We start from the raw sequence: 27,571 nt of genomic DNA, 5'->3' as shown, positions 1-27,571 counted from the left end.
CGCCCAGGAGGCGACGCCGTCGGCCGCGAGGACCATGGCGGGCGCCCGCGCGCCGCTCGCGGCGGCCGTGCTGGCGCTGTGGCTCTGGCCGTGGCTCGGCCTCAGCCGGGCCGGGCCGCCCGCCGCGCCCTCGGAGCCCGCCGCCTGCCTGGCGCGCTTCAGCCCCGGCGTGCCCGGCTTCGTGCTGGACACGGCCGCCTCGGTGCGGCGCGGCGCCACCTTCCTCGGCTCGCCCGCCGTGCGCCGCGGCCGCGACTGTCTGCGCGCCTGCTGCGCCCTGGCCGGCTGCAACCTGGCGCTCGTCGAGCTGCGGCCCGACGGCCACGGCCACGGCGGGGAGGGCCACGACCCGGACGCGGACGCCGACCCCGACGAGGACGCCGCCGCCGCCTGCTTCCTGCTCGACTGCCTGTACGAGCAGAGCTTCGTGTGCCACTTCGCGCCGCGCCGCGGCTACCGCAACTACCTCACGCGCGACCTGGCCCGCGCCTACCGCGACCTCCGCGCCCAGGGCTTCGCGGGTGAGCAGCGCCCCGGAGGCCCCGCGGGGCGGGTGGATGGATGGGTGCACGCATGGAGGCACCCCGCATGCACATAGGGGCGTCCACTCTTCCTACGTGCCACTCTTTCGGGGCGACAGTCCCGACTCGGATGAATGGATAGGGCACCCCGACCTTCCCGCACGGGCATCCAGCCTTCCTGTACGCAACTCTTTCGGGGGCAACAGACCCTGCTTGGATGAAGGGAGGGATGGACGGGTGGTTAGGGGCACCCCGAAATTCCCACAGGGGCGTCCGTCCATCCTTCTTGCATTTAACTCTTTGGGCAGCGACAGTCTCTGCTTGGACGGATGGATGGATACATAATGGCTGGCTGAGGCAAACCGAAAGAAAGAGGAGGCTTAGGTTATTGTACAAGGGTCTCCTGGGCGGGTCTCAGCATCAGAGAGGAGCAAAGGATCGAGGTGTCTGTCGACTCTTCTCCACTTTCCAAGTAAGCAGTCCGACTGTCAACACGACAGGCCACACAGCCCTGTGGGGAGAGGCAGCCTCCGGCAGCCGGGCTGGCTCCTGACCCAAGAAGAACTCGCTGGGCTGCTGCTCTCTGGCTGGTGTCTGCCTCGGGGAGGGTCTCGGGCCCGGCCTCCAAGGCTGACTCAGGCGGGGAGCGACTGAGCAGCTGTCTAGTGAGGGACAGGGACTCCCAGGCCAGCACAGGCAGGGCTACTTAGGTCAGAGGATCTCAGGTGAGGCCCGTGATCGCCAGCCTCTTCTCCGGGAGTTAGGATTGACCGAGCCAGTAGGGACTGGGGGAAAAAAGACCCCGGATTGAAGGACAATTGAGCAGGGCCAATCTGGGGTTGATCAAGATGTGGAGAGGGAGCTGGTATGGGCACGGCAGTCTAAAGGCTCTCTGTCCACGGTGAGAAGGGTTACAGAGTGAGTCAGCCTGCTGGCATGCATACCTAGTAGGAGAGGGATGTCAGCTGTTTTGGCAGGTGTGTATCCTCGTGCCAGCCAGGCAAGGCTCTGTCTGCTTAGAACTCACCAGCCAGACTCTGCTCACCTGATTTACTTCTGGCTTAAGGACAGAGTGGGGGCTGGAACATGGGACTGGAGCTCTTCTTTCATCCCTTCCTGGATAAAACATTCAACGGGGATCAGTACACATATGTACATACACACATCATCATTCCAACACACACACACACACACACACCCTTATTTCAGTCCAGGGTAGTGATGGGTCACAGCTGATAACTTGTGTTGGCACTTGTCAGTTTATATTTTCTGTGCCACTGAGTTCTTTTTCTCAGCCTTCATGACATACACCTCTGGAATGGGTGCTACTAGTAGTCAGTCATCCATTCCAAAATTAAAAAACCTTCATCCACAAAATCATTTGTCCAGTATCAAACCTCCTAAAGTGAAGAGCTGGCACTCAGTCCCCCAAAAGTGTTGTATGAAGAAAACAAAACATTCTTGATTAAAATAAAAGAGGCAATGGGGCTTGAGCTATAATACAGCAGGTAGGGCATTCACTTTGCACATGGCTGACCCAGCTTCAACCTCTAGCACACCTTATGATCTGAGCACAGAGCCATGAGTTGAACCCTGAGCACATGAGGTGTGGCCTGGGGTGGGGTCCAAGCAACAATAATAAGAAATATAGCCCCCTGGCCCCAGGCAGCCCAGTGGGTAATGGAACTGGACACTGGAGCCAGGACATGACTTAGACTGAGTTTGGAGCTGCTCTTTTGGAAAGTGGAGGAAGGACATTAGTGTCCAGCCTTTTCCTGGACTTCCTGGGCCACCGAGGAAAGGTGGCATAAGGATTCCCCGAGGAGGACATGATCTCCGGGCTAGGGCAGGAGCCTGTTCCACAGGAAGGAGCAGAGTGTGGGAGGGTGGCAGTAATTGAACTGAGCTGTCTGCTCTTCCTGCTGTGACAGTCTGGAGTCCCGGTCCCCGTCCCCTCCCCCCGTCCCCCCCTTGCTTCCCTGAAGACCCAGGGTCTGGTCTTTGTGCTGTCTTAGAACCTCATCCTCTTGTGGAGCCCCAAGCTCAGCCTATTGGAGAAGTAGTGGGGACTTCTTGGGGCACTGAAGCACAGGATAGCTTTGGTTTGTTTGTTTTATTTTGGGGCCACACCCACCAGCGCTCAGGGGTTACTCCTGGTTCTGTGCTCAGAAATCGCTCCTGGCAGGCTCGAGGGACAAGATTGAACTCTGATCCCCAATCCATTCCAATGGGCTGCATGCAAGGCAAACGCCCTATCGCAGTGTTATTGCTTCGCCCCACAGGATAGGCTTTGGACTGGGAATAAGCGCCAGCCTATTTTCAGGTTGCTGCCTTGCTTTGAGGAATGGGTGATGCTGTGTATTTGTCCAGGCCTCCACTTTCCCTGAGAGGAGGATGAGGGAGGGAAAAGCGGGCTTAGAGCCATACATTTTGGCTCCTTGGAGCTGGACTGAAGGTCCTTTGATTTGGTGAGCCCTCTTGGGTGGGGAGATTCTCTCTGGGGTCAGTTTGTTCCCCTTACCCTCCAGTGGCCGAGCCAGTTCAGGCCAGGTTGCTCCTGAGCCCTGCTCCTTCCGTTGGAGGCTTGGCAGAGGGAGGGAGGAGGAGACTGATTCTGCGTGCTTGCTGCTGGGGGAGGGGTGCTTTGAGCCGCTGGCCCTTTGCTCCTAAGGAAGGTGGGAAGAAGGGAGTGGGAGGGCCTGCTTCTGCCTCTCAGTGGGGGTGGATGTGTGTCGCTAATGTGACCAAGGCCTGATCACTTGCATCCCTGGGTCTGACTGGCCTGTCTGCCATTAGACTGCTAGTTGTCTGTTTTTCACCTCGTACTGCTAACTGGGAAATGCCATGAGGGAGGAGGAATGGCTCTTCCCGGCACTGGCATACCCTCCCACCTCCTGGCATGTCCTCTGTACCTTCTCTCCATGGGTCTGGGGTTGGGCTCCAGCAGGCACTTTCTTTCCTGCTCTCCCAGTCTTGTGTCTTGTTTCTCAGTCCTCTGAGGTCGTTTCTCTGAACCTCTTGGCTGCTCTCTGCAGCAAGCAGCTCTCTCCTACCTCCCCCTGGATGCCCCTCTGTGTCCCAGGCTTACCCTGTGCCCAACCTCTGAGTGCCCTCTCCATTTGCTTTCTTGCCTCTTCCATTAGTATCCCTGTGACTCAGCTTCTGAGCAACTGGCTTATCTCCTACCTTCTCCATTGAAGTCACTTTTACTGGCCTCCCCTTCCCAAGTCAGTGGGATACTGTTTGATTGGATCTATTCAAAGGGAAAGTGCCAGCTCCACCGATCCAAAGGCATATTGCAGCTTTACTTCCTCGTATGCAAGAGCTGCCAGGGCTTACTCATTAGAGCTTGTTTAGAATAGGGTAGAAATGGAGACCACTTCAGTGTCTTGTCAGCACATTGCCATAATTGGATACCATGACGCTTGTTTTAATAACAGTAATAAACTAAAGCCGCCGCATGATTTAGTTTTTTAGTAGGGAAGGAAAGAAGAATCTAAATCAAGAGGAGGCTGGCAGACCATTAAATAAATTGTAAATTGTGGTGCATTCATACATAGAAGGACTATGTGGCTACAAAGTCAAATTCTCAGGCTGAGGAGATAACTGAAGAGGCGGGAGCATTGACTTACATGCTGGAAATCTGGTTCAGTCCCTGGCATCATCTGAATCCCTGAGCAAGCACATGCCTGAGGTATCTCTGGGTATGACACAAATTCCCTCCTGACCTTCCCCAAAGAAAGAAACAAACTTATGTTGCTATGTAATGATTAAAAAGAAAAACGTTGGGCCCGGAGAGATAGCACAGTGGTGTTTGCCTTGCAAGCAGCCGATCCAGGACCAAAGGTGGTTGGTTCGAATCCCGGTGTCCCATATGGTCCCCCGTGCCTGCCAGGAGCTATTTCTAAGCAGACAGCCAGGACTAACCCCTGAGCACCGCCGGGTGGCCCAAAAATAAAAAAATAAAAAAAGAAAAAAAAGAAAACCGTGGGAAAAATAGGAAATTATATAGTTCTCTCTCTCTCTCTCTCTCTCTCTCTCTCTCTCTCTCTCTCTCTCTCTCTCTCTCTCTCTCTCTCTCTCTCTCTCTCTCGTCTCCCTCCTTCCCTCCCTCCCTCCAGTAAGAGTGGGTGACTCTGGAAAGGGGAACCTGAGGCCTAAAGGAACAGAGAGACTATTTAATCCTCAATACACTTTTAGCCTCTCCCTCCCCCAACCAGGGGCCACTTCTAGCTTTGTTCTCTGGAGCGACCACTAGCAGTGCTTGGGGACCATATGTGATATCTGGGATTCAAAGTGAGATTGGCAGGATGCAAAGTAAATGCCTTAAACCAGGGGTCTCAAACTCAGTTTACCTGGGGGCTGCAGGAGGCAAAGTCGGGGTGAGGCAGGGCCGCATAAGGGATTTCACTTACCAAATATTCGCAATAAAAAAATCACATTCGTAAGAAAAAAATTGCAAAAAATCGCATTAAACATTTGATACCCCAAACAGAACTGCGATTTTTTTCTTGGTCTTTTTTTTTTTGTCTTTTTTTTGTCTTTTTTTAACCACACTCGGCTATGCTCAGGGGCTATTCCTAGCTTTGCTCAGGACGCCTTCCTGGCATGCACGGGGGACCATGTGGGATGCCGGTGACCGAACTCAGGTCGAGCGCGTACAAGGCAAGCGCCCTACCCGCTGTTCTATCGCTCCGGCCCCATGATTTTTTTCTTACTAATGCAATTTTTATTGCGATTATTTGGTAAGTGAATAATCCCGAATACTGCGATATTTGAAGGCTGGCCGTGGGCCACAAAATGTTGTACAGAGGGCCACAAATGGCCCTCAAGCTGCTAGTTTGAGACCCCTGCCTTAAACCCTGTGCTACCTCTCCAGTCTTTTAAAACAGATAAATATTGCTTATTGTTATATGTTTCAGAGGTCATGTATTTAATGGCATGGAAGAACTTATTTATTGTTTGTTTTTGGTCCACACCCACCAGCATTCAGCCAGCATTGCTGGTTCTGCATTCAGAAATTACTCCTGGGGCCGGAAGGTGGCGCTAGAGGTAAGGTGCCTGCCTTGCCTGCGCTAGCCTTGGATGGACCACGGTTGATCCCCCGGTGTCCCATATGGTCTCCCAAGCCAGGAGTGACTTCTGAGCGCATAGCTAGGAGTAACCCTGAGCATCACCGGGTGTGGCCCAAAAAAATCAAAAAAAAAAAAAAAAAGGAAAAATAAAAATTACTCCTGACAGGCTTGGTGGACTAGATGGGATGCCAGAGATCGAGCCCAGATCGACCACATGCAAGGGCAACACCCTATCCTCTGTGCTATCACTCTGGCACTATTACTTTTTTATGTTTTGTTTTGTTTTGTTTTGGGGCCACACCTGATGATTCTCAGGGGCTACTCCTGGCCTTATACTCAGGAATTACTCCTGAGAGTGCTTGGGGAACCACTTGGTCTGCCAGGGATCACACCTGGATCAGCTGTGTACAAGGCAAGTGCCTTACCTATTCCTACTGGCCCTTTTACCCTTTACTTATACTTTTTTGTTTGTGTGTTTTAGTTTTTGGGCTACATGTGGAAATGCTCAAAGTTGATTCCTTTTTTTTTGGGGGGCCACACCCATTTGATGCTCAGGGGTTACTCGTGGCTAAGCACTCAGAAATTGCCCCTGGCTTGGGGGAACCATATGGGACACTGGGGGATAGAACCATGGTCCTTCCTTGGCTTGCACTTGCAAGGCAGACACCTTATCTTTAGCGCCACCTCTCCTGCCCCTCAAAGTTGATTCCTGACTCAGTGCCCAGAGATCACTCCTGGCAGGGCTCATTGGCTTTGTGCTAGAGAACAACCTCTTGAGGCCAGAGCAATAACACAGTGGGTAGGACATTTGCCTTTCATGTGGCCAACCTGGGTTCGATCATCAGCATCCCGTATGGTTCCCCTAGCCTGTCAGGAGTGTCGCTGTGTGTGACCAAAATAATAATAAAAACAAGACAAAACAAAACAAAACCAAGTTTGGAGCCAGAACAGTGGTGCTAGAGGTAAGCGTCTGCCTTGCAAGCACGAGCCTAGGACCGCAGTTCAATCCCTGGCATCCCATATGGTTTCCCGAGCCAGGAGTAACCCCTGAGCGTCAATGGGTGTGGCCAAAAAACAAACAAACAAACAAACAAAAAACAAAAGAACCACCCCACTTGCTGTACTATCTCTCTGGTCCCAGTTTCTTTTTGTTGTGGGGTGTCTCCCTAGTGTAAGACCACCAGTGCTACTAAGCATATGGGGGTGGGGGAGATGGTGTTGAGGACTGAATTCAGGGCTTTGGCATGACAGATATTTGAACTTTACCCTGGCCTAACCCTTTAAACAATCTCTTTGACCCTTTTCCTTTCCTTTTCTTTTTTTCTGGGGAGGGGGTCATACCTCGGGGTTACTCCTGGCTCTGTACTCAGAAATCACTCCTAGCAGGCATGGCCCTCCTTCCCTCCCTCCCCCTTGCCTCCTTCTTTCTCTCTTTTCCTCCCTCCATCCCTCCCTTCCTTCCTCCCTCCTTCCCAGTGGCACTCAGGGGTTACTCTTGGCTCTGTGCTCAGAAATTGAACCAGGCAGGACTATATGGGATGCCAGGAGATTAAACTGCAGTCCATCCTAGATCAGCAGCTCTACCACTGTGCTACCACTTCTCCACCTCTTTTTTTTTTTTTTTTTTTTTTTTTTTTTTTTTTTTGGTGTTTGGGTCACACCCGGCAGTGCTCAGGGGTTACTCCGGGCTCTTTTCTCAGAAATTGCTCCTGGCAGGTTGGGGGGACCATATGGGATGCCAGGATTTGAACCACCATCCTTGTGCATGCAAGGCAAACCCACTATCTCCATGCTATCTCTTCGGCCCTCATCTACTTTTTTTGTTCTTTTTTTCGATTTTTGGGTCACACCCAGCCTGCTCAGGGTTTGAACCACTGTCTGTTCATATCAGCTGCATACAAGGCAAATGCCTTACTGCTGTGCTATCTCCCCGGCCCCCTGTCTACATTTTTTTTTTTTTGGTTTTTGGGCCACACCCGTTTGACGCTCAGGGGTTACTCCTGGCTATGTGCTCAGAAATCGCCCCTGGCTTGGGGGAACCATATGGGACGCCGGGGGATCGAACTGCTGTCCGTTCCTTGGCTAGCGCTTGTAAGGCAGGCACCTTACCTCCAGCGCCACCGCCCGGCCCCTCTGTCTACATTTTTAACATTTCATGTACATATAATACTTAAGCACCAAATTCCTGATATAAAAGCCATGAAAAAATTTTTTTTGGGGGGGGGCCACACCCGGCAGTGCTCAGGGGTTACTCCTGGCTGTCTGCTCAGAAATAGCTCCTGGCAGGCAAGGGGGACCATATAGGACACCGGGATTCAAACCAACCACCTTTGGTCCTGGATCGGCTGCTTGCAAGGCAAACGCCGCTGTGCTATCTCTCCAGGCCCAAAAGCCATGAAAATCTTACCTAATGGGGCTAGAGTGATGGCGCCGTGGTAGGGCAGGGTGTTTGCCTTGTACACGGCCAAAGCTGAACAGACCTGGATTTGATCCTCAGCATCCCATATGGTCCCTACGCCTTCCACGAGCAATTTCTGAGTGCAGAGCCAAGAGTAACCCCTGAGCGTCATGGGGTGTGGCCCAAACACCCCCCCAAAAAAATTATACTCAAAAATTGTGGAGTGATCTACAGTGTGATCTGTTTGAAGAGAATTTGAACTATGGAGTCAGTCAGACTGGGGTTTAGTCCTGGTCTATTCCTTACCGCTGTGCTATCGCTCCGGCGCCTGCATCTATCATTTGAATGCGGAGTTGACCCTGGGCAGATCATGACCCCCATTTCTTCACCTGGAAAAAGATGAAAATATGGTTGTAATGGAGTGACTGAGAGGATGGTTAGTATAGTTGGGAGTTACCTCAATTCTGTGAAAGTGAACATAGTAAATGTTTAGGCTTTGATTCTCTGTTAGTTATTTTACTCTTGATTGTAAGGTGAAAGCAACCACATGTAAGCAAACAGAAGAGGCTTGAGCAATAGACATAGCCTAGTGGTAAGGTGTTGTCCTGCACATGGCCTACCCAGGTTCAACCCATGTTTGACACCCACTCCTGACCCTGCTAGGAGTGATTCCTGAGCATCTCTGAGTGTGGCTCAGAAAACAAGACAAAACAAATAAACAAAAATTAAAAGAGGCTGGGCCCAGAGAGATAGCACAGCGACGTTTGCCTTGCAAGCAGCCGATCCAGGACAAAAGGTGGTTGGTTCAAATCCCGGTGTCCCATATGGTCCCCTGTGCCTGCCAGGAGCTATTTCTGAGCAGACAGCCAGGAGTAACCCCTGAGCACCACCAGGTGTGGCCCAAAAACAAACAAACAAACAAAATTGAGAGGCTAATTCTAGTTTCTAGACATAAAATTGAACTTTATGTACTTTACACATGAAACAGTATTTTCAACTACTAAAAACATGATGGGGGCTGGAGAGAAAGGACTGACAAAGGGAGCTTGCCTTGTTCGTAGTTAACTGGGTTCAATCCCTATCTGTGCTACCCCATATAGTCCTCAGAAACTTTACTGTAGCAATAACTGAGTGCAGAGCCAGGAGTAAGCCCTGATCAGAGCTTGGTGTATCCCAAACACCAAAAAAATAAGAAGATAGGGGGCCGGGCGGTGGCGCTGGAGGTAAGGTGCCTGCCTTGCCTGCGCTAGCCTAGGACGGACCTCGGTTCGATCCCCCGGCGTCCCATATGGTCCCCCAAGAAGCCAGGAGCAACTTCTGAGCGCATAGCCAGGAGTAACCCCTGAGTGTCACAGGGTGTGGCCCAAAAAAACAAACAAAAAAAAAATGAAAAAAAAAAAATAAGAAGATAGCATTATTCTTTTGGATTTTTCTTTAAAATTGTGGTGGGGCCCAGAGAGATAATACAGCAGGTAGGACTTGTAAACAGTCTACTATATTGATCTTCACCACCTCTTACAATCCTCTGTGACCTACCAGGAGTGATCCTAGAGTACAAAGCCAGCAATAAGACCTGAGTATAGTTGGGTGTGGCCCCAAATCAGAAAATTAAACAAAACAAGTGGTGAGAGGGTCTGGTATCTGCCTTACGTGTCTAAGGCCTTGAGTTTGATCCCCAGAGGAAAAGGGTGAAAATAGAAGTATTGGGGCTGGAGCCATGGCCCAGTGGGTAGGGTGTTTGCCTTGCATGTGGCTGACCCAGGTTTGATTTCCAGCATCCTATAAGGTCCTGGGTCTGCCAGGAGTAATTTCTGAGTAAATAACTAGGAGTAACCCCTGAGCACCACCAGGTGTGCCATCTCCCAAAAAGAAAGAAAAACGGTGATAGGCTAGATTTGGACTTTGATTAATAATTACCACACACACCTCTCACTAAACCTCAGGTTTTTTGTTGGTTTGTTTTTGGGCAACTCTTGGTGGTATACAGAGTAGCAGTGGCAGGATATGGTGGGGATGGGACTATGGTAGCCTGAGACTGCCAGGAGTGATTTCTTAGAGCTAGGAGTATCCCTGAGCGCTGCCGGTGTGGCCAAAAAAAATTAAAAACAAACACAAGGGGCTGGAACCGTAGCACAGTGGTAAGGAGTTTGCCTTGCACACAGTTAATACAGGACGGACCCTGGTTCAAATTCCAGCATCCCATATGGTCCCCGAATCTGCCAGGAGAGACTTCTGAGCACAGAGCCACGAGTAACCCCTGAGCGCTGTCGGGTGTGACCCAAAAACCAAAAAACCAACCAAACAAACAAAAATAAACACGAGGGACCGGACCAGTAACACAGAGGTAAGGCATTTGCCTTGCCGATGTCTAATACAGGATGGACCCCGGTTCGAATGCCGGCATCCCAGGCTTGGTCTTCCAAGACTGCTAGGAACGACTTCAGAGTGCAGATCCAGGAGTAACTCCTGAGCATCACCAGGTGTGACCCAAAAACAAAACTAAAACAAAACAAAACTAAAAACCCAAACACAAAACCAAAATAAAAACTGGTAGAAATAATATAGTGGTATCTCTGCTATCTACTTCTCTTAGACTCCAGCACTCTTTTTTTTTTTTTTAAAGCCAGTCAAATTGAGCAGTGGGAGGTTATATAACAACTTTTGTGATACTAACATTAATAAGTTCTGATAAACCACTGCTATCGGACCAGCCAGATCTCAGTACTCTTGATTAGGATTCCAAGAGGTGTCTGGGGAAGCCCAGTCTCCAGGACTATGTACCATCACCAGTAGTCACATCTGTCCCACCCTATACCATTGTTAAATATATAAAATTTTGGACCAGAGAAATAGCATAGCTGGTTAGATACTTGGTTAGACTCAGGTACCATATCCACCAACACGTTGGTTCTCCAAGTGCCATCAGGTGTGAGCTCTGAGCATAGAGCCAGGAGTGAGCCTGAACACACAGTCATGTGTGGCCTAAACCTATATATATTTGGGAAGGTGTACATAGTAGTAGTTGGGGCTGTTCTCTGCTCTCACCATGGTGCTCAGGCAATCATGTGGCAGGGACTGACCCCAGGGCCTTTCACACGCAAGTGCTTTCTCACGACCACATTCATGGCCCCAGATCCTGTTAGATTTCAAGTTGATACCCAAGTTGGTGCTGAGAGTCAAAGATCACCTCTGATAATGCAAGGGACAAAAGGGAATTTATTCAGCTAGCCGAGGTCCAAGTACCATCCAATCAGTGGAGGTGACCAGGGTCCCAAGATAAATCTTTAAGCAGGGGCTGGAGAGATAGCACAGTGGTAGTACCTTTGCCTTGCACACAGCCAACCCAGGACAGATGATAATTCGAATCCTGTCTTATCCTGGCATCCCATATGGTCCCCCGAGCCTGCCAGGAGCAATCTCTGAGTGCAGAGCTAGGGGTAACCACTGAGTACTGCTGGGTGGGACCCAAAAACAAAAAAAATTCTTCAAGCAGTTTATGTAGAGCTTTACAGGCTCAAGCATTTCATTGGTTAATACAACAATGCAAGCATGTCATCACTTGAACAGAAATCACATCATACTTAGGGTTGACGTCTCAACTTATTGCCGACTCATCTTTGTATCAGGGGTCCTTGTCTGATGGAACACTCGCACCCACCTAGTTTCTCTATTTCAGCTGAACAGGGAGAGTCCTGCCCTTTCCAGGGTACATTTTATGGTTTTATCTTTGGACTAACACCTTCTGCCTATGGGGAAGTTGTAGAGGGGAAAATATTTTATAGGGAGAGACTTTGGTCAAGGGGGCTTCTATTATAATGCCATGTTTCTGTCTTTTCTTTCTTTTTTTTTTTTTTTTTTTTTTTTAATTTTGGGTCATACCTTGTTGTGCTCAGGGTTACTCCTGGCTCTATGCTTAGAAATCACTCCTGCATGGGGCCCGGAGAGATAGCACAGCAGCGTTTGCCTTGCAAGCAGCTGATCCAGGACCAAAGGTGGTTGGTTCGAATCCCGGTGTCCCATATGGTCCCCCGTGCCTGCCAGGAGCTATTTCTGAGCAGACAGCCAGGAGTAACCCCTGAGCACCTCCGGGTGTGGCCCAAAAACCAAAAAAAAAAAAAAATCACTCCTGCAGGGCTCAGGAATCACATGACTCCATGAGGACTGAACCTAGTGGCAAGTGCCCCATCAATTGTATTATCTCTGAGACCCCAGATGTCACATACTTGAATGTTGCTTCTACTGTGTCCACATGACCTGACCCAGCCTCCAGACTGGGTGGCCCACCAGACTAGATGTACAAATTCCCAACTCCTTGCTTAAGCTCATCCTGCTTTCTGCTGCCATTGTAACACAACATTTTCTTTTCTACAACCAAAGAAAAAAATTGGGAACAGAATTACCTGGGATGGGGGTATGACTCAGTGGTAGGGCACAGGCCTCCTTTGTTCGATGTTCTAATTTTGATCCTTGCACTGCAAAAGAGAAGAACCAGCAAACAAATGCCAAAAGCCTTGCCTTGTTCCTCTACTCTGCCCTGACCTCCCCTTCTCTGAGTGTCTCCTTGGGCTTGTACACATATCATACCTCCCTTCTTTGTCTTCACTTCATGGTATTGCACTATGTCTGCCTAACTAGCCAGGAATCCTCTCAGGGGGCAGTGTGTTTGTTTGACCAGTTCAGGTGGCCAGAGGCCCAAAATGAAGATGTCAGTAGTGCTGCCTCGCCACAGATCCTAGGAGACCCTCCCTGGCTTCCTCCCACTGGTGGGAGCTCTGGGAGCTCCTTGACTGTGGCAGCACCTCTGGTCTTGCCTTCTTGTCTTTCTCATGTGATGCTTTATTGACTCTTTCAAGAGGGTTGCTTTGGATCCAGATCTCAGAGGGCTGGCGGTTGAGGGCTGGGAAAAGAACTGACCATCGGCGAGTTCAGAAAGGAGCAAAATCATAGTTCCTAACAGAAAACTGTTCAGCGAGACACAGCCAAGACCCCATGGGGGGGCCCGGAGAGATAGCACAGCAGCGTTTGCCTTGCAAGCAGCTGATCCAGGACCAAAGGTGGTTGGTTCGAATCCCGGTGTCCCATATGGTCCCCCGTGCCTGCCAGGAGCTATTTCTGAGCAGACAGCCAGGAGTAACCCCTGAGCACCTCCGGGTGTGGCCCAAAAACCAAAACAAACAAACAAAAAAAAAAGACCCCATGGGGATGTTTGCCAGCATAGGCTTCATCTTTCCTAGGTACTCCCCAAGGTGCCATGTGGGTGGGAGAGTGAGGGAAGGTGCACTGTTAGAGGGCCACCTTGTGAACTTGGTAAACCAGGTAGGCATGAAGGGATGGGGAATACAGGCTAAGCTAGTCTGAGGAGTGCGGTACAGCGCAGCCATCACATTTCTTTTTTTTTTTTTTTTTTTTTGTGGTTTTTTTTTTTGGGTCACACCTGGCAGTGCTCAGGGGTTACTTCTGGCTCCATGCTCAGAAATTGCTCCTGGCAGGCACGGGGGACCATATGGGACGCTGGGATTCGAACCGATGACCTCTTGCATGAAAGGCAAACGCCTTACCTCCATGCTATCTCTCCAGCCCCGCCATCACATTTCTTGATATGTGTAACTGAGACCTTTACTACACCAGCTAGGCTCACAGATCTAAGAAATAGTCTCTATCACACTGTCCTCTCTCACATGACATATGTTAGGGCCAGAGAAAGTACAGTATGTCACTACTCTGGGACTCTGCTTAAGACTCCTATTGGGGGGCCGGGTGGTGGCGCTAAAGGTAAGGTGCCTGCGCTAGCCTTGGACGGACCGCGGTTCGATCCCCCAGTGTCCCATATGGTCCCCCAAGCCAGGAGCAACTTCTGAGCACATAGCCAGGAGCAACTCCTGAGCGTTACAGGGTGTGGCCCAAAAACCAAAAAAAAAAAAAAAAAAAAAAAAGACTCCTATTGGGATGGACTTTCCTCTTTTTTTTTTTTTGGACCACACCTGGCATGCTCAGGTGTTACTCCTGGCTCTGCACTTAGAAATCGCTCCTTGCAGGCTCGAGGGACCATATGGGATGTTGAGCTTTGAACCTGGCTCTGTCCCGGGTCATATGTGTGCAAGGCAAATGCCCTACTGCTGTGCTACCGCTCTGGCTCCTGGGATGAACTTTCATTTTGTGTGTGTGTGTGTGTGTGTGTTTTGGGGGGGCATACCTGTCGGTGCTCAGGGGTTACTCCTGGTTCTGTTCTCAGAAATTGCTTCTGGCAGACTCGAGAACCATATCGGCTGCCAAGGATCGAACCCAGGTTTGTCCCAGGTTGGCTGCATGCGAGGCAAATGTGCTATTGCTCTGGCATTTGGGATGAACTTTCTTTTTGGTTGGGGGGGGGGTGTCTCACTCAGCGGCACTCAGGGGATACTCCTGATTCTGTGGTCAGAAATTGCTCTGGCAGGCTCGAGGACCATATGTGGTGCCGGGATTTGAACCACCGTTCGTTCTGGGTCAGCTGCATGCAAGGCAAATGCCCTATTGCTGTCCTATTTCTCTGGCCCCTGGGATAAACTTTCTTTTTCTTCTTCTTTTTTTTGGAGGGGAGGGGGTTGAGTCATACCTGGCAGCGCTCAGGGATTACTTACTCCTGGCTCTATGCTCAGAAATAACCCATGGAAGGCACAGGTGACCATATGGAATGCTGGGAATCGAACCACCATTCTTCTGCATGAAAGGCAAACGCAGGGGGAGGGAGGGGGGCAAAAAAAAAAAGAAAGGCAAACGCCTTACCTCCATGCTTTCTCTCCGGCCCCTCTTTTTTTTTTTTAATTTTATTTTAATTTAATTTTATTTTTTTGTGGTTTTTGGGTCTCACCCGGCAGTGCTCAGGGGTTACTCCTGCCTCCATGCTCAGAAATTGCTCCTGGCAAGCACGGGGGACCATATGGGACACCGGGAATCAAACTGATGACCTTCTGCATGAAAGGCAAATGCCTTACCTCCATGCTATCTCTCCAGCCCCTCTTTTTTTTTTTAATTTTTTTTTTTTGGTCACACCCAGCTGTGCTCAGTGGTTACTCCTGGCTCTACACTCAGAAATCGCTCCTGGCAGGCTCGGGTAACCGATGCCAGGATTCGAACTACCGTCCTTCTACTTGCAAAGCAAACACCTTACCTCCATGCTATCTCTTCGGCCCCTGGCCCCTCTTTCTTTCTTTTTTTTTTTTCCTTAAGAGCACTATTGGCTATTCTGATTTGAGAGAGAATGGAGAGAGGAGAGAAAGAGAGGAAAAAAGAGGAGAGGGGCCAGAGAGAAAGCACAGCAGTAGGTCTTTGCCTTGTAAGCAGCCTATTCCAGAGGACCTGGTTTTGATTCCTGGCAATCCATATGGTCCCCGGAGCATGCCAGGAGCAACTTCTGAGCACAGTTATGAGTAACCCCTGAGCACGGTCCTGTGTGGCTCAAAAACTAAAAGAGAGGAGAGAAAAGAAAGAAAACAGAAAAAGAGGGGGGAGATTGAGGGAGAGAGGAAGGGAGGGAGAGAGAAAAAGAGAGAGGAAGTCAGTGGGAAGGAGGGAGAGAGAGGAGAGAATGGGATAAACTTTCTTTTTTTGGGGGGTGGGGATAAACTTTCTAAGCAAAAATTCAGGCCAGCAAATCAGAGTAATGGATATATTAATATACATTTATTTGCTTGATTTTTCAAAATTATTTCTGGGGCTAGAGTGATAATACAGCAGGTAGGGTGTTTTCCTTACTCTTGGCTGACCCAGATTTGATCCCCAGCATCCCATATGATCTCCCAAGCCCATCAGGGGTGATTCCTAAGTTTACAGCCAGGAACAAACTCTGAGCACCACTGGGTGTGGCACCCAAATAAGATAACTACACAAAAAAGTCATATCTGACACTAGAGAAAGTACAGAGGGTAATGTTAGGGTCCAAGATGACCACCTGAGTTGCCGCTGAGAGTCAGAGACCTCCTTTGATAATGCAAGGTGCAAAAGGGAGCACCTAGCCGAGGTCCCACCCAGTACCATCCAACCAGTGGAGGTGACCAGGGTCCCAAGTTAAATCTTCAAGAAGTTTATGTAGAGCTCTACAGGCTGTAACAACTCAAGCATTTCATTGGTTAAAACAACGATGCAAGCATTTCAGCCAGTTGAACAGAAATCACATCACACTTAGGGTTGATGCCCCAACTTATTGCCAACTCAACTTTGGGTTGGGGGTTCTTGTCTGATGGAACATATCCTTATTCAGACCCACCTAGTTCCTCTATTTCAGCTGAACAGGGAGGATCCTGCTCTTTCCAGGATACATTTTAGGGTTTTATCTTTGGACTAACTCTCTGCCTATGGGGAAGTTGTAGAGTAGAAAAATATTTTACAATGGCTTTACTGGGGGGTTGGGACCACCCTGGCATTAGGCCCAGGGGGCTTTGGTTCTCACAGTAAAACACTTGCCTTGCTGTAGTAGAAGCCTCATACCCCAGTCCAGGGAGTGGGGGGAATTGGGGGACCACAGGTCTGAAGGCAACACTGACTGACACAGGAAATAATCCACACAAGATTAAGGAGATAAAACAGGTTCAGGATCTTCCATCACAAGCTGTCTGCAAGCAGGTAAAAGGGTACTGGCAGGTAGACAGGCTAGCAATGGGACTGAAACCGAAAGAAGTCTCTCACCTGAAGTGTTTTTGGGAAGAGTAGGACCACCCCCAGGGGTGGAGAACAGGTAGGGGTAGGGGGCCACTCCAGAGGTACTTTCTGCCCAGGTGGGCAAGGACATGCAAAGAAGAATTATCCCGAATAAAGTAAAAACCGTTTGCTCTGATACCTTGGATATAGCCAACTGGAGTTTAATCCCCAGTCCTACATCTAATCCCCTGAGCACTGACTGCCAGGAGTCGCTAAAGAAAATACCGTTTCTTTAACTTGTTAAAGCAAGTAACACATATACCTGCTTATTGAAGAAAACAGCAATAAACAACCCCCTTTCCCCAAATTCACTCTAGAAATGTATTTATTTTTTCTAAATGGCATCAGCTGGTATTGGCTATTTGTTTTAGAAAGTGAATTTTACCACTAAAAATATCTTTGAGGGCCCGGGCGGTGGCGCTAAAGGTAAGGTACCTGCCTTGCCTGCGCTAGCCTTGGACGGACCGCGGTTCGATCCCCCGGTGTCCCATATGGTCCCCCAAGCCAGGAGCAACTTCTGAGCACATAGCCAGGAGTAACCCCTGAGCGTTACTGGGTGTGGCCCAAAAACAAACAAAAAAAAATATCTTTGTTTGGGGGCCATACCCAGCAGTGCTAAGGGGTTACTCCTGACTCTGCACTCAGAAATTACTCCTGTCAGGCTTGGGGGACCATATGGGATGCCAGAGGCCACATGCAAAGCAAATGACCTACTCTCTGTGCTATCTATTACTCCAGCCTCCTAAAAATATCTTAAGTGGGGTTGGAATGACGACAGTGGATAGGGTACTTACTTTACATACAGCCAACCCCAATTCCCAGCACTCTATATGGTCCCTCATACTTTGCCAGGAATGATCCCTGAACATAGAGTCAGAAGAAAACCTTTAGTACCATCAGATGTGGTCCAACAAAATAAAACAGGAAATATCTTTATTGTAGGGACCAGAATAATAGTACACAAGTAGATCATTTGCCTTGCATGTGGCTGACTCAGGTTCAATCTCTGTCATTCTACGTGTCCCCCCAAGTCAGAAGTACAATCCCGAGCACACACACAGCAAGGAATAAGACCTGAGCACTGCTGAGTATGACCTAAAAACGGAACAAAACAGGCTGGAGTGATAACACAGCAGTAGGATGTTTGTCCTGGCTTCTATTTCCAGCATCCCATATGGTCTCTTGGGTGTAGTCCAAAAACAAACAAACAAACAAACAAGAATCCTCACTGAACCAAAGACGTAGCTAAATGGAGAACAAGGAGATTTTGTGAGTTCGTCCCTGCAGCCTTGCAGCCATACCTAATTTGTCTTGGTGTGGTCAATACTGTGTGTTCCTCAGAAGACATCTGGGTCCTTCTGTGAGAACTGATCTTACCTTACCTTCCTCCTAGGGTCCAGATTACCCACATGGGCAGGGATGGACTTGAAGGTGCAGCCCCAGGAACCCCTGGTGCTAAAGGGTGTGGAGAGCACAGATTGGCATCTCCTACAGGGTGACTCCGACGTCAGGATTGAGGTGAGCTCTGGACTGTCTCCCAGTCCCCACATCTCTTTCTGGGCCATTTGAAAAGCAGTGGTTGGAAGGTGGGTGGTACACTTAAGACCCTGTTCCTCTGCCCTGGGAGGGAGGAACAGCTGAGCCTAATGCAGCTCAGAGGCACCAGGATGTTCCAGCCTGACAACCTCTTCCGTGTGCAGAGGAAAGACCCAGACCAGGTGCAACTGTGGGGACTCCAGGAAGGCACCTACCTGTTCCAGCTGACGGTGCCCGACTCAGAGCAACAGGACAGCACATCTAATATTACCATCACTGTGCTATCTCCCAAGCAGACGGAAGGTGAGGGTGGCTGGGAGGTGCCACGGGAGCTGCCTCATCTTAGGATCCATCTAAAAGGCCCCTGATAAGCTTTCCTTTCCCCAGAATATTGCCTTGCGTCCAGCAAGGTTGGCCGCTGCCGAGGCTCCTTCCCCCGCTGGTACTATGACCCCAAAGATCAGCTCTGCAAGAGTTTCACTTACGGAGGTTGTAAGGGCAACAAAAACAACTACCTTCGGGAAGAAGAGTGCAAGCTGGCCTGTCGAAACGTGCAAGGTGGGCCTCTGCAGGGGGCCTGCGGTTCAGGTGTCTATTTCCCAAAATGGTCCCTCCCTGCCTGGACCGAGTCTACTCGCCCTTACTTCTGTGTTTTCTCTCTCCTAGGCCCTTCCACGGAAAGGCATCATCCAGGTAAGCTTGGCTTTTTTTTTTTTTTTTTTTTTTTTACTTTTTTGTCCTCTTCTCTCCCCTGCTGGGCTTTGCCCCATTTCAGTGCCCAGCTGCTTTTGCCCAACAAACAGTTCCTGTCTGCTTATATGTGCAAGGAAACCCCCATTTACCCCAGTCATGCTCTGCCTAATCTGGTGGCTAGGGATAGGATAAAAAGTCCCTAGGCTTGTTTTGGCATCTCCTCAAACATCTCTCCTCCCTGTGTGTGCTGATCCCCCCACTACAGTATGCTCTGCCACCTGTAATCCCACCGAGTTCCGCTGTGGTGATGGCTGCTGCATCGACAGCTTCCTGGAATGTGATGATACTCCCGACTGCCCAGATTCCTCTGATGAGACCTCCTGCGAAAAATGTGAGCTCTGCGAGATAGAGGGTCATCTTCCCCAAGAGTGCGGGAGCTCCTCATTCAGCCTGTGCCTCTGATGTTTCATTTTGCAGACGCCAGGGACTTTGAGGAGCTGCAGAACATCCCTATCAACAGTGAGAAGGGTAAGCTTATTCCCAGTGTCCAGGGCCAGGACCAGTGCCACAGTTGTGCTGCTGTGCTCCCCAGCTGGGCTCCCCATCTCTCTCTCAAGCATTGAGCCTCAGCCAGTTTCTCCACAAGTTCCCATGTCCATATGTCTCACCATAAAGTAATAGTATTTCCTTTCTGCTTTAATCAAAGAGATCAATCTCTTTGGTCTCTTTGTGATACCAGGGGTTAAACCCAGGGCATCACATATACAAACCATGTGCTCTAATACTGCTTTAACTGTAACCCTGGCTCAGTCACTTTTTTTTTTTTTTTTTGGTTTTTGGGCCACACCCGTTTGACGCTCAGGGGTTACTCCTGGCTATGCGCTCAGAAGTCGCTCCTGGCTTGGGGGACCATATGGGACGCCGGGGGATCGAACCGCGGTCCGTCCTAGGCTAGCGCAGGCAAGGCAGGCACCTTACCTCTTGCGCCACCGCCCGGCCCCCTCAGTCACTTTTTTTTAAGCTTTTGGGCCACACCTAGTAGTGCTTAGGTGCAGCCTCTGGCTGTGTTTTGGGATCACTCCCAGTAATGCTCTAGGCATCACAAGGTATGAGAATCAAACTTTGGTTTTGTACATACAAAGCATGCACCTCAGCCTGTTGAGCTATATCTCTCTGGCCCCTAATGACTTTTTTTAGCTTATGTATTAAAGAGGAAGTTTCAGGGCCCGGAGAGATAGCACAGTGGCATTTGCCTTGCAAGCAGCCGATTCAGGACCAAAGGTAGTTGGTTCGAATCCCGGTGTCCCATATGGTTCCTTGTGCCTGCCAGGAGCTATTTCTGAGCAGACAGCCAGGAGTAACCCCTGAGCACCGCCGGGTATGGCCCAAAAACCAAAAAAAAAAAAAGAGGAAGTTTCAGAGGCCTAGAGAAACATCACAGCATAGGGCGTTTGCGTTGCACACAGCCAACCTGGGTTTGATGCCCAGCATTCCATAAGGTCCCCCGAACCTGTCAGAAGTGATTTCTGAGCACCGAGCCAGTAGTAACCCCAAAGTGCCACTGGGTGTGGCCCAAAAACAACAAAAAAGGAAGTTTCAGGGTCCATAGTACAGGGTAGTGTTTTTTTTTGTTTTTTTTTTTTTGCCACACCTAGCAGTGCTCTGGGGTTACTCCTAGCTTTTCGATCACTCCTGGAAGACTCAAGGGACCATATAGGATGCCAGGGATTGAACCGGGTCCATCCCTAGTCATCTGCATGCAAGGCAAATGGCCTACTGCTGTGCTATTGCTATGGCCTCATATAGTACAGGGGTTGAGGGGTTGAGGTACTTGTCTTGCACGACACTGACCCTAGTTCAATTCTGGTACCATATATGCTCCCCCAAGCACTACTAGGAGTGATCCCTGAGCAGCACCTTGTCTCTCTCTCTCTCTCTCTCTCTCTCTCTCTCTCTCTCTCTCTCTCTCTCTCTCTCTCTCTCTCACACACACACACACACACACACACACACACACAACAAAACAAAAAAAAGTATGAAACAGGGCTGGAGCCATAGCACAGTGGATAAGGGGTATAACTTGTATACAGCCGACCTGGGATAAACCCAGGTTCAACCCCCATTATCCCATATGGTCAGGATCCTGCCAGGAGTGGGTTTTTTTTTTTTTTTTTTTTTTTGGCTTTTGGGTCACACTAGGCAGTGCTCAGGGGTTATTCCTGGCTCCAGGCTCAGAAATTGTTCCTGGCAGGCACGGGGGACCATATGGGACGCCGGGATTCGAACCGATGACCTCCTGCATGAAAGGCAAACGCTTTACCTCCATGCTATCTCTCCGGCCCCGAGTGGGTTTTTTTTTGCTTTGTTTTGCTTTGTTTTTGGGTCACACCCTGCAGCACTCAGGGGTTACTTCTAGTTCTACGCTCAGAAATCGCCCCTGACAGGCTCAGAGGACCATATGGGATGCCGGGATTCGAACCACTGTCCTTCTGCGTGCAAGGCAAATGCCCTACCTCCATACTATCTCTTCGGCCCCAACCAGGAGTAATTTTTGAGTGCAGAGCCAGGAGAAACCCCTGAGTGCCGCCTGATGTGGCTCAAAACCAAAAAAAAAGAAAAAAGAAAAAAAATCAGTGAAACAATGTTAATTTATTTTATCTGGACATTAATGCCTGCCAAGGCTCAAACTTTGTGCTTCATGGTTTAATAGAAGCCCTTCTGTTGTCCAGAGAGATAGTATAGGAGTAAGGTATTTTTTGCTTTGCACATGGCCAACCCCTGTTTGTACCTCACTTCCATATGTGATCCCTAGAGCACTGGCAGGTGTGACCTAGTTCTTCCCCTCCCACCCTACCTCATTCCCAAGACAAACAAACTAACACAAAGCCAAAAAATGTAGCTGCAGGGCTAGAGCAGAAACAGCTGTTTAAAGAAAATAAGACCCACTTCCTTCTAGGATTGCCTACATCCCAACTCTGGTATGTAATTTCTCTTCTTTATGGGACTCATTCACTTTCTTCCCTTTATATTTCCTTTGTTTTATTTTATTTTTGAGCGGGGATGAGAGATCTATACCCGGTGATGTTCAGCGTTACTCCTGCTGCTCTGCACTTCAGGAATTACTTCTGGTAGTGCTCGGGGAACCAAATAGGATGCAGGATCAAATCCAGTTCACCTGTGTGTTCTGCTATTTATCCAGCTCTCACTTGTTCATTGTTATTAAATAAGAATATTTTACTTGGGCTGGAGAGATAGCATGGAGGTAAGGCGTTTGCCTTGCATGCAGAAGATTGGTGGTTCAAATCCCAGCATCCCATAGATCCCCCAAGCCTGCCAGGAGCGATTTCTGAGCATAGAGCCAGGAGGAAACCCCTGAGCACTGCCGGGTGTGACCCAAAAACTAAATAAAACAAAACAAAAAACCAAAAAAAAATATTTTACTTAAAAATTGGGAACAGGGGAGCTGGAGAGACAGCATGGAGGTAAGGCGTTTGCCTTGCAGGCAGAAAGACGGTGGTTCAAATCCTGACATCCCAGATGGTCCCTTGAGCCTGCCAGGAGTAACCCCTGAGTGCTGCCAGGTGTGACCACCCCCCCCCACCCGAAAAAATTTGGGACCAGGGGAGGCCCGGAGATAGCATGGAGGTAAGGCATTTGCCTTGCATGCAAAAGGTCGATGGTTTGAATCCCAACATCCCATATGGTCCCCTGAGCCTGCCAGGAGCGATTTCTGAGCATAAGCCAGGAGTAACCCTTGAGCGCTGCCGTGTGTGACCCCAAAACAAACAAAAAAATTGAGACCAGATGACCAGAGAGATAGCATGGAGGTGGGGCGTTTGCCTTGTATGCAGAATGGTGGTTCAAATCCCGGCATCCCATATGGTTCCCCCAGCCTGCCGGGAGTAACCCCTGAGTGCTGCCGGGTGTGATCCAAAAAAAAAGGGACCAGAGTTGCCTAAGTGATAGCATAGTGGTAGGGCATTTGCCTTGTATGTGACTGACCTGGGATTGACCTGGGTTCAATTCCCATCATCTCATATGGTCCCCCTAGCCTGCCAGGAGTGATTTCTTTTTTGTTGTTTATTTTTTTTTGTTTTTTTTTTGTTGTTGTTTTTTTGTTTTTTGTTTTTTGTTTTTTTGGGGTCACACCCGGCGGTGCTCAGGGGTTACTCCTGGCTGTCTGCTCAGAAATAGCTCCTGGCAGGCACGGGGGACCATGTGGGACACCGGGGATTTGAACCAACCACCTTTGGTTCTGGATCGGCTGCTTGCAAGGCAAACGCCGCTGTGCTATCTCTCCGGGCCCTGCCAGGAGTGATTTCTGAGCTCAGAGCCAAGAGTAGCCCCTGAGTGCTGCCAGGTGTGGGCAAAAAAATTCAAAACCTCCCTAAAAAATTGGAACCAGAGTGATAGCATAGCAAGTAGGGCATCGGCCTTGCATGCGGCAGACCCAGGTTTGATCCCTGGCATCTCATATGGTTCCCCAAGCCTGCTAGGAGTAAATTCTGAGCACAGAGCCAGGAATAACCCCCCAAGAACCACTGAGTGTAGTCCCAAAACAAAACAAAAACAAAAAATGTTTTACTTAAAAATAAAGAAAAGAGGGGCCGGCAGTATAGCATGGAGGTAAAGTGTTTGCCTTGCATGCAGAAGGACGATGGTTTGAATCCCGGAATCCCATATGATCCCCCGAGCCTGCCAGGGGCAATTTCTGAGCATAGAGCCAGGAGTAACCCCTGAGTACTGCTGGGCATGAGCCAAAAACCAAAAAAAAAAAAAAAAAAAAAGATTATTCGATCTGCATATGTATTATTTGGGGCCAGAGAGATAGCGAAGTTTGGCTTGCAAGCAGCCGACCCAGGACCTATGGTGGTTGGTTCGAATCCCAGCGTCCTATATGGTCCCCTGGGCCTGCCAGGAGCTATTTTTGAGCAGACAGCCAGGAGTAACCCCTGTGCACTGCCGGGTGTGGCCCAAAAACAAAATAATAAAGAAAAGAGGGGCTGGAGAGAGGTAGCATAGCAGCGTTTGCTTTGCCTAGCAAACAGTCAATCCAGGACCTAAGGTGGTTGATTCGAATCCCGGCATCCCCTATGGTCCCCCGTGCCTGCCAGGAACTATTTCTGAGCAGATAGCCAGGAGTAACCCCTGAGCACTGCGGGTGTGGCCCAAAAACAAAAAAATAAAGAAAAGAGGGGCTGGAGAGATAGCACAGCAGTAGGGCATTTACCTTGCACACAGCCAACCCAGGACCAAAGGTGGTTTAGATTCCCAGCATCCCATATGGTCCCTCGAGCCTGCCAGGAGCAAATTTTTTTCTTTTTCTTTTTCTTTCTTTCTTTTTTTTTTGGACCATACCCATTGATGCTCAGAGGTTACTCCTGGCTCTGCGCTCAGAAATCGCTCTTGGCTTTTGGAGACCATATGGGACAATGGGGATTGAACCCAGGTCCATCCTTGTTCTCAGTCAGCCACTTGCAAAGCAAATGCCCTACTGTTCCTTGCCAGGAGCAATTTCTGAGTGCAGAGCCGGGAGTAACCCCTGAGTGCTTTTGGGTGTGGCCCAAAAACAAAGCAAAAGGGGTGGAGAGGGCCAGAAAGGTAGTATAGAGGTGAAGACTCTTGTCATGTGACTTGATTAAAAAAATATTATATAGGGGCCGGGTAGGTGGCGCTGGAGGTAAGGTGCCTGCCTTGCAAGCGCTAGCCAAGGAAGGATCGCGGTTCGATCCCCCGGCGTCCCATATGGTCCCCCCAAGCCAGGGGCGATTTCTGAGCACATAGCCAGGAGTAACCCCTGAGCGTCAAATGGGTGTGGCCCAAAACCAACAAAAACCAAAAAAAAAAAAAAAGAAAAGAAATGAGATACTCGGGGCCGGGCGGTGGCGCTGGAGGTAAGGTGCCTGCCTTGCCTTCGCTAGCCTTGGACGGACCGCGGTTCGATCCCCCAGCGTCCCATATGGTCCCCCAAGCCAGGAGCAACTTCTGAGCGCATAGCCAGGAGTAACCCCTGAGCGTCACAGGGTGTGGCCCAAAAACGGAAAAAAAAAAAAAAAAAAAAAAAAGAAATGAGATACTCTTTGGGGCCGGGCAGTGGCGCTAAAGGTAAGGTGCCTGCCTTGCCAGCGCTAGCCTTGGAAGGACCGCGGTTCGATCCCCCGGTGTCCCATATGGTCCCCCAAGCCAGGAGCAACTTCTGAGCGCATAGCCAGGAGTAACCCCTGAGCGTTACCGGGTGTGGCCCAAAAAAAAAAAAAAAAATATATATATATATATATATATATATATATATATATATATATATAGCACAGTGAGATATAGCACAGTGGTAGGGCATTTGCCTTGCAAGCAGCTGATTCAAACACATGGTGGTTCGAATTCCGGCATCCCATATGGTCCCCCATGCCTACCAGGAGTGACTTCTGAGTGCAGAACCAAGAGTAACCCCTGAGCGTCACTGGGTGTGACCCAAAAACCAAAAAAAAAAAAAAAAAAAAAGAGAGAGAAAAAAATAAAACCAAGATCTTGACACAATCAGAAAAATGCTGAAAGAAAATGAAAAAAAAAAAAAAGTTATCTGAATTAACTGTGCTTAAGCTGATTGTTCCAGAATTGTCTTGCTGGAGCTGGATTGATAGTACAGCAGGTAAGGAACTTTGCCTTGCATATAGCCAATCCGGCTTCTCTCTAGCACCCTATAATGGTCCCCCAAGCCACCCAGGAGTGATCCCTCAGCACAGAACTGGAAGCAAATCTAGAGCATTGCCTGCTGTGATTCCTCACAGAAAGAATTGTCTTGGTCACTTTTGGCAGCACTGCAACGCTCAGGGGATACTCCTAGTTCTGTGCTCAGAAATCACTGCTGGCAGGTTCAGGGGACCATATGTGATGCCAGAGATCAATCCGGCCTGGCTGTGTGCAAGGCAAACACCCTACTCTTGGTGTTCTTGCTCCAGCTTCTGAGCCAGATGTTTTGAGGCACTTTGAGTTTCCACAAGCAGCAGCTGTGTGGAACCTGGTAGGGGGTGGCAGGGAGACTTGATTGAGTGACTTACGTCTCTCTATATACCTGAATACCCCACCTCACCTCCAGGTCACTGCGTGGACCTGCCAGACACGGGCCTGTGCCAGGAGAGCATCCCCCGCTGGTACTACAACCCTTTCAGTGAGAGCTGCGAGCGCTTTACCTATGGTGGTTGCCAAGGCAACCAGAACAACTTTGAGGCGGAGCAGCAGTGCCTTGAGTCCTGTAGGGGCATCTCAAGTAAGCAGGGTGGGTTGGGAGGCTTGGCTAGAGCCCACAGTTTGTCCCAGGGCCTAGGCTGCTCATACCTCATTCACTGGACAAGCCTGTGGGGAGAAGCCAAGTTGCAAAGCCCCTTAATGATGTCTCCCCTTCCTTTTTTGTAGAAAAGGATGTATTTGGCCTGCGCCGGGAAAACCCCATTCCCAACTCGGGTAAGTCCTGGTCTGCCCTGTCGCTAGTGAATAGGCTTTCACTCAGGATCAAGGGTACACAATTGGTGTGACAGCCTGGATCTGTGTGGAAAAGGATCCTGGGGACAGAGAGTCAAACTCATAGGAGAGGGGAGGGAAGGGAGGCAGGATGGTGCCTGCTCTGTTTATTAGCATAGCAGTAGGCCCAGGACTGGGGGTGTGCCTTAGTGGGAGTACATAGGCCTAGTAGGTGTGAGTCTCTGGGTTTCATCCCATAGACAAAATTCTAGCCAGTTCTACCTAAAGTGCTCCCTCAGTTAGGCTGAACATAAGGTTTGCATGCAGGAGTCCAAGACTCAATCCTGGCTCTGCCTGGGCCCTTTGCACAGCACCCCTGTGTAGTCCCCTTCCCTCTCAAAGAAAGGATCCTAGCCAAGCTAGCTCTACTTTCTGTGCAGGAGGCCCAGGTTCCATCCTCAGCCTTGCATGACCTCCTAGAATCAGTAGGAGTGACTCAAGTATTGCTAATGGGACTCAGAAACAGACTTAAAAAAAAGTGAATAAAATCCTAGCAGAGGACCTGAGTGATAGATAGCAGAGCGGCTAGAACATTTGCTTTACATGCAGCCAGCCTTGGTTTGATACCCAGCATCCCATAAGGAGTAACCCCTGAGTGTCAACAGGTGTGGCAAAATCCTAGCAGAGTTCCAGGATATTTCTGCAAGCAGCTGGGAGCTGAACCCTAGATCTGTACATGTCCTCTGCTGGGCCCTGCTTTCTTGGGATTAGTTTGCTGCCAAGCAGGAAGGATGTCAGAGCTGAGTGGGCTATGTTGGGACTCTGGTCTCATCATCTGACCTGTCTTTCCCCTCAGGCTCTGTGGAGGTGGCCATCGGGGTGCTCCTGGCTGCCTGTATTGTGGTGATGGTCACCATCCTGGGTTACTGCTTCCTCAAGAACCAGAAAAAGGGCTTTCATAGACACCACCATGCCCCACCCTCCACTCCGGCCAGCTCTACCGTCTCCACGACTGAGGAGACAGAGCATCTGGTCTATAACCACACCACTCAGCCCCTCTGAGCCTGGGGCTGCCGTGGCCCTTCTGCCTGGGGTACTTGAGCTGTGGCTGGGCCGGCTTTCTCCTTGCCATGACCTGGGCTGGGGAAGACTAAGGGACCAAGCACCTCTGGCCTGTTTCCCAGGCCCACTTTGCCTCAGGCCTCTTGTTCCTGAGAAAG

General features: G+C 49.8%; 1 protein-coding gene across 1 annotated transcript; it reads left to right on the top strand.

The window, feature by feature from the left end:
- Positions 1 to 34: 34 nt before the first annotated feature.
- SPINT1 (serine peptidase inhibitor, Kunitz type 1) lies at positions 35 to 27,413 on the top strand. The gene is made up of 10 exons (XM_049781449.1): positions 35 to 521; positions 18,061 to 18,185; positions 18,368 to 18,506; positions 18,591 to 18,761; positions 18,870 to 18,896; positions 19,162 to 19,287; positions 19,374 to 19,424; positions 25,990 to 26,160; positions 26,307 to 26,354; positions 27,208 to 27,413. Exons 1-10 carry the CDS (start codon positions 35 to 37, stop codon positions 27,411 to 27,413), a joined length of 1,551 nt encoding a protein of 516 aa, XP_049637406.1.
- Positions 27,414 to 27,571: the final 158 nt, after the last annotated feature.

The sequence above is a fragment of the Suncus etruscus genome, chromosome 10 (assembly GCF_024139225.1).
Source record: "Suncus etruscus isolate mSunEtr1 chromosome 10, mSunEtr1.pri.cur, whole genome shotgun sequence".
NCBI classification, from domain to species: Eukaryota; Metazoa; Chordata; class Mammalia; order Eulipotyphla; family Soricidae; genus Suncus; species Suncus etruscus.
The sequence above is the reverse complement of the archived record's forward strand: the minus strand, read 5'-3'. Positions and strand labels throughout refer to the sequence as shown.

Bases quoted from the DNA above. Each gene is read 5' to 3' on its own strand.
- SPINT1 (XM_049781449.1), top strand. From the start codon at position 35: ATGGCGGGCGCCCGCGCGCCGCTCGCGGCGGCCGTGCTGGCGCTGTGG. The intron at 18,762-18,869 runs GTGGGCCTCTGC...TCTCTCTCCTAG, and splicing joins GGCCTGTCGAAACGTGCAAG to GCCCTTCCACGGAAAGGCAT. The intron at 26,161-26,306 runs GTAAGCAGGGTG...CCTTTTTTGTAG, and splicing joins GTCCTGTAGGGGCATCTCAA to AAAAGGATGTATTTGGCCTG.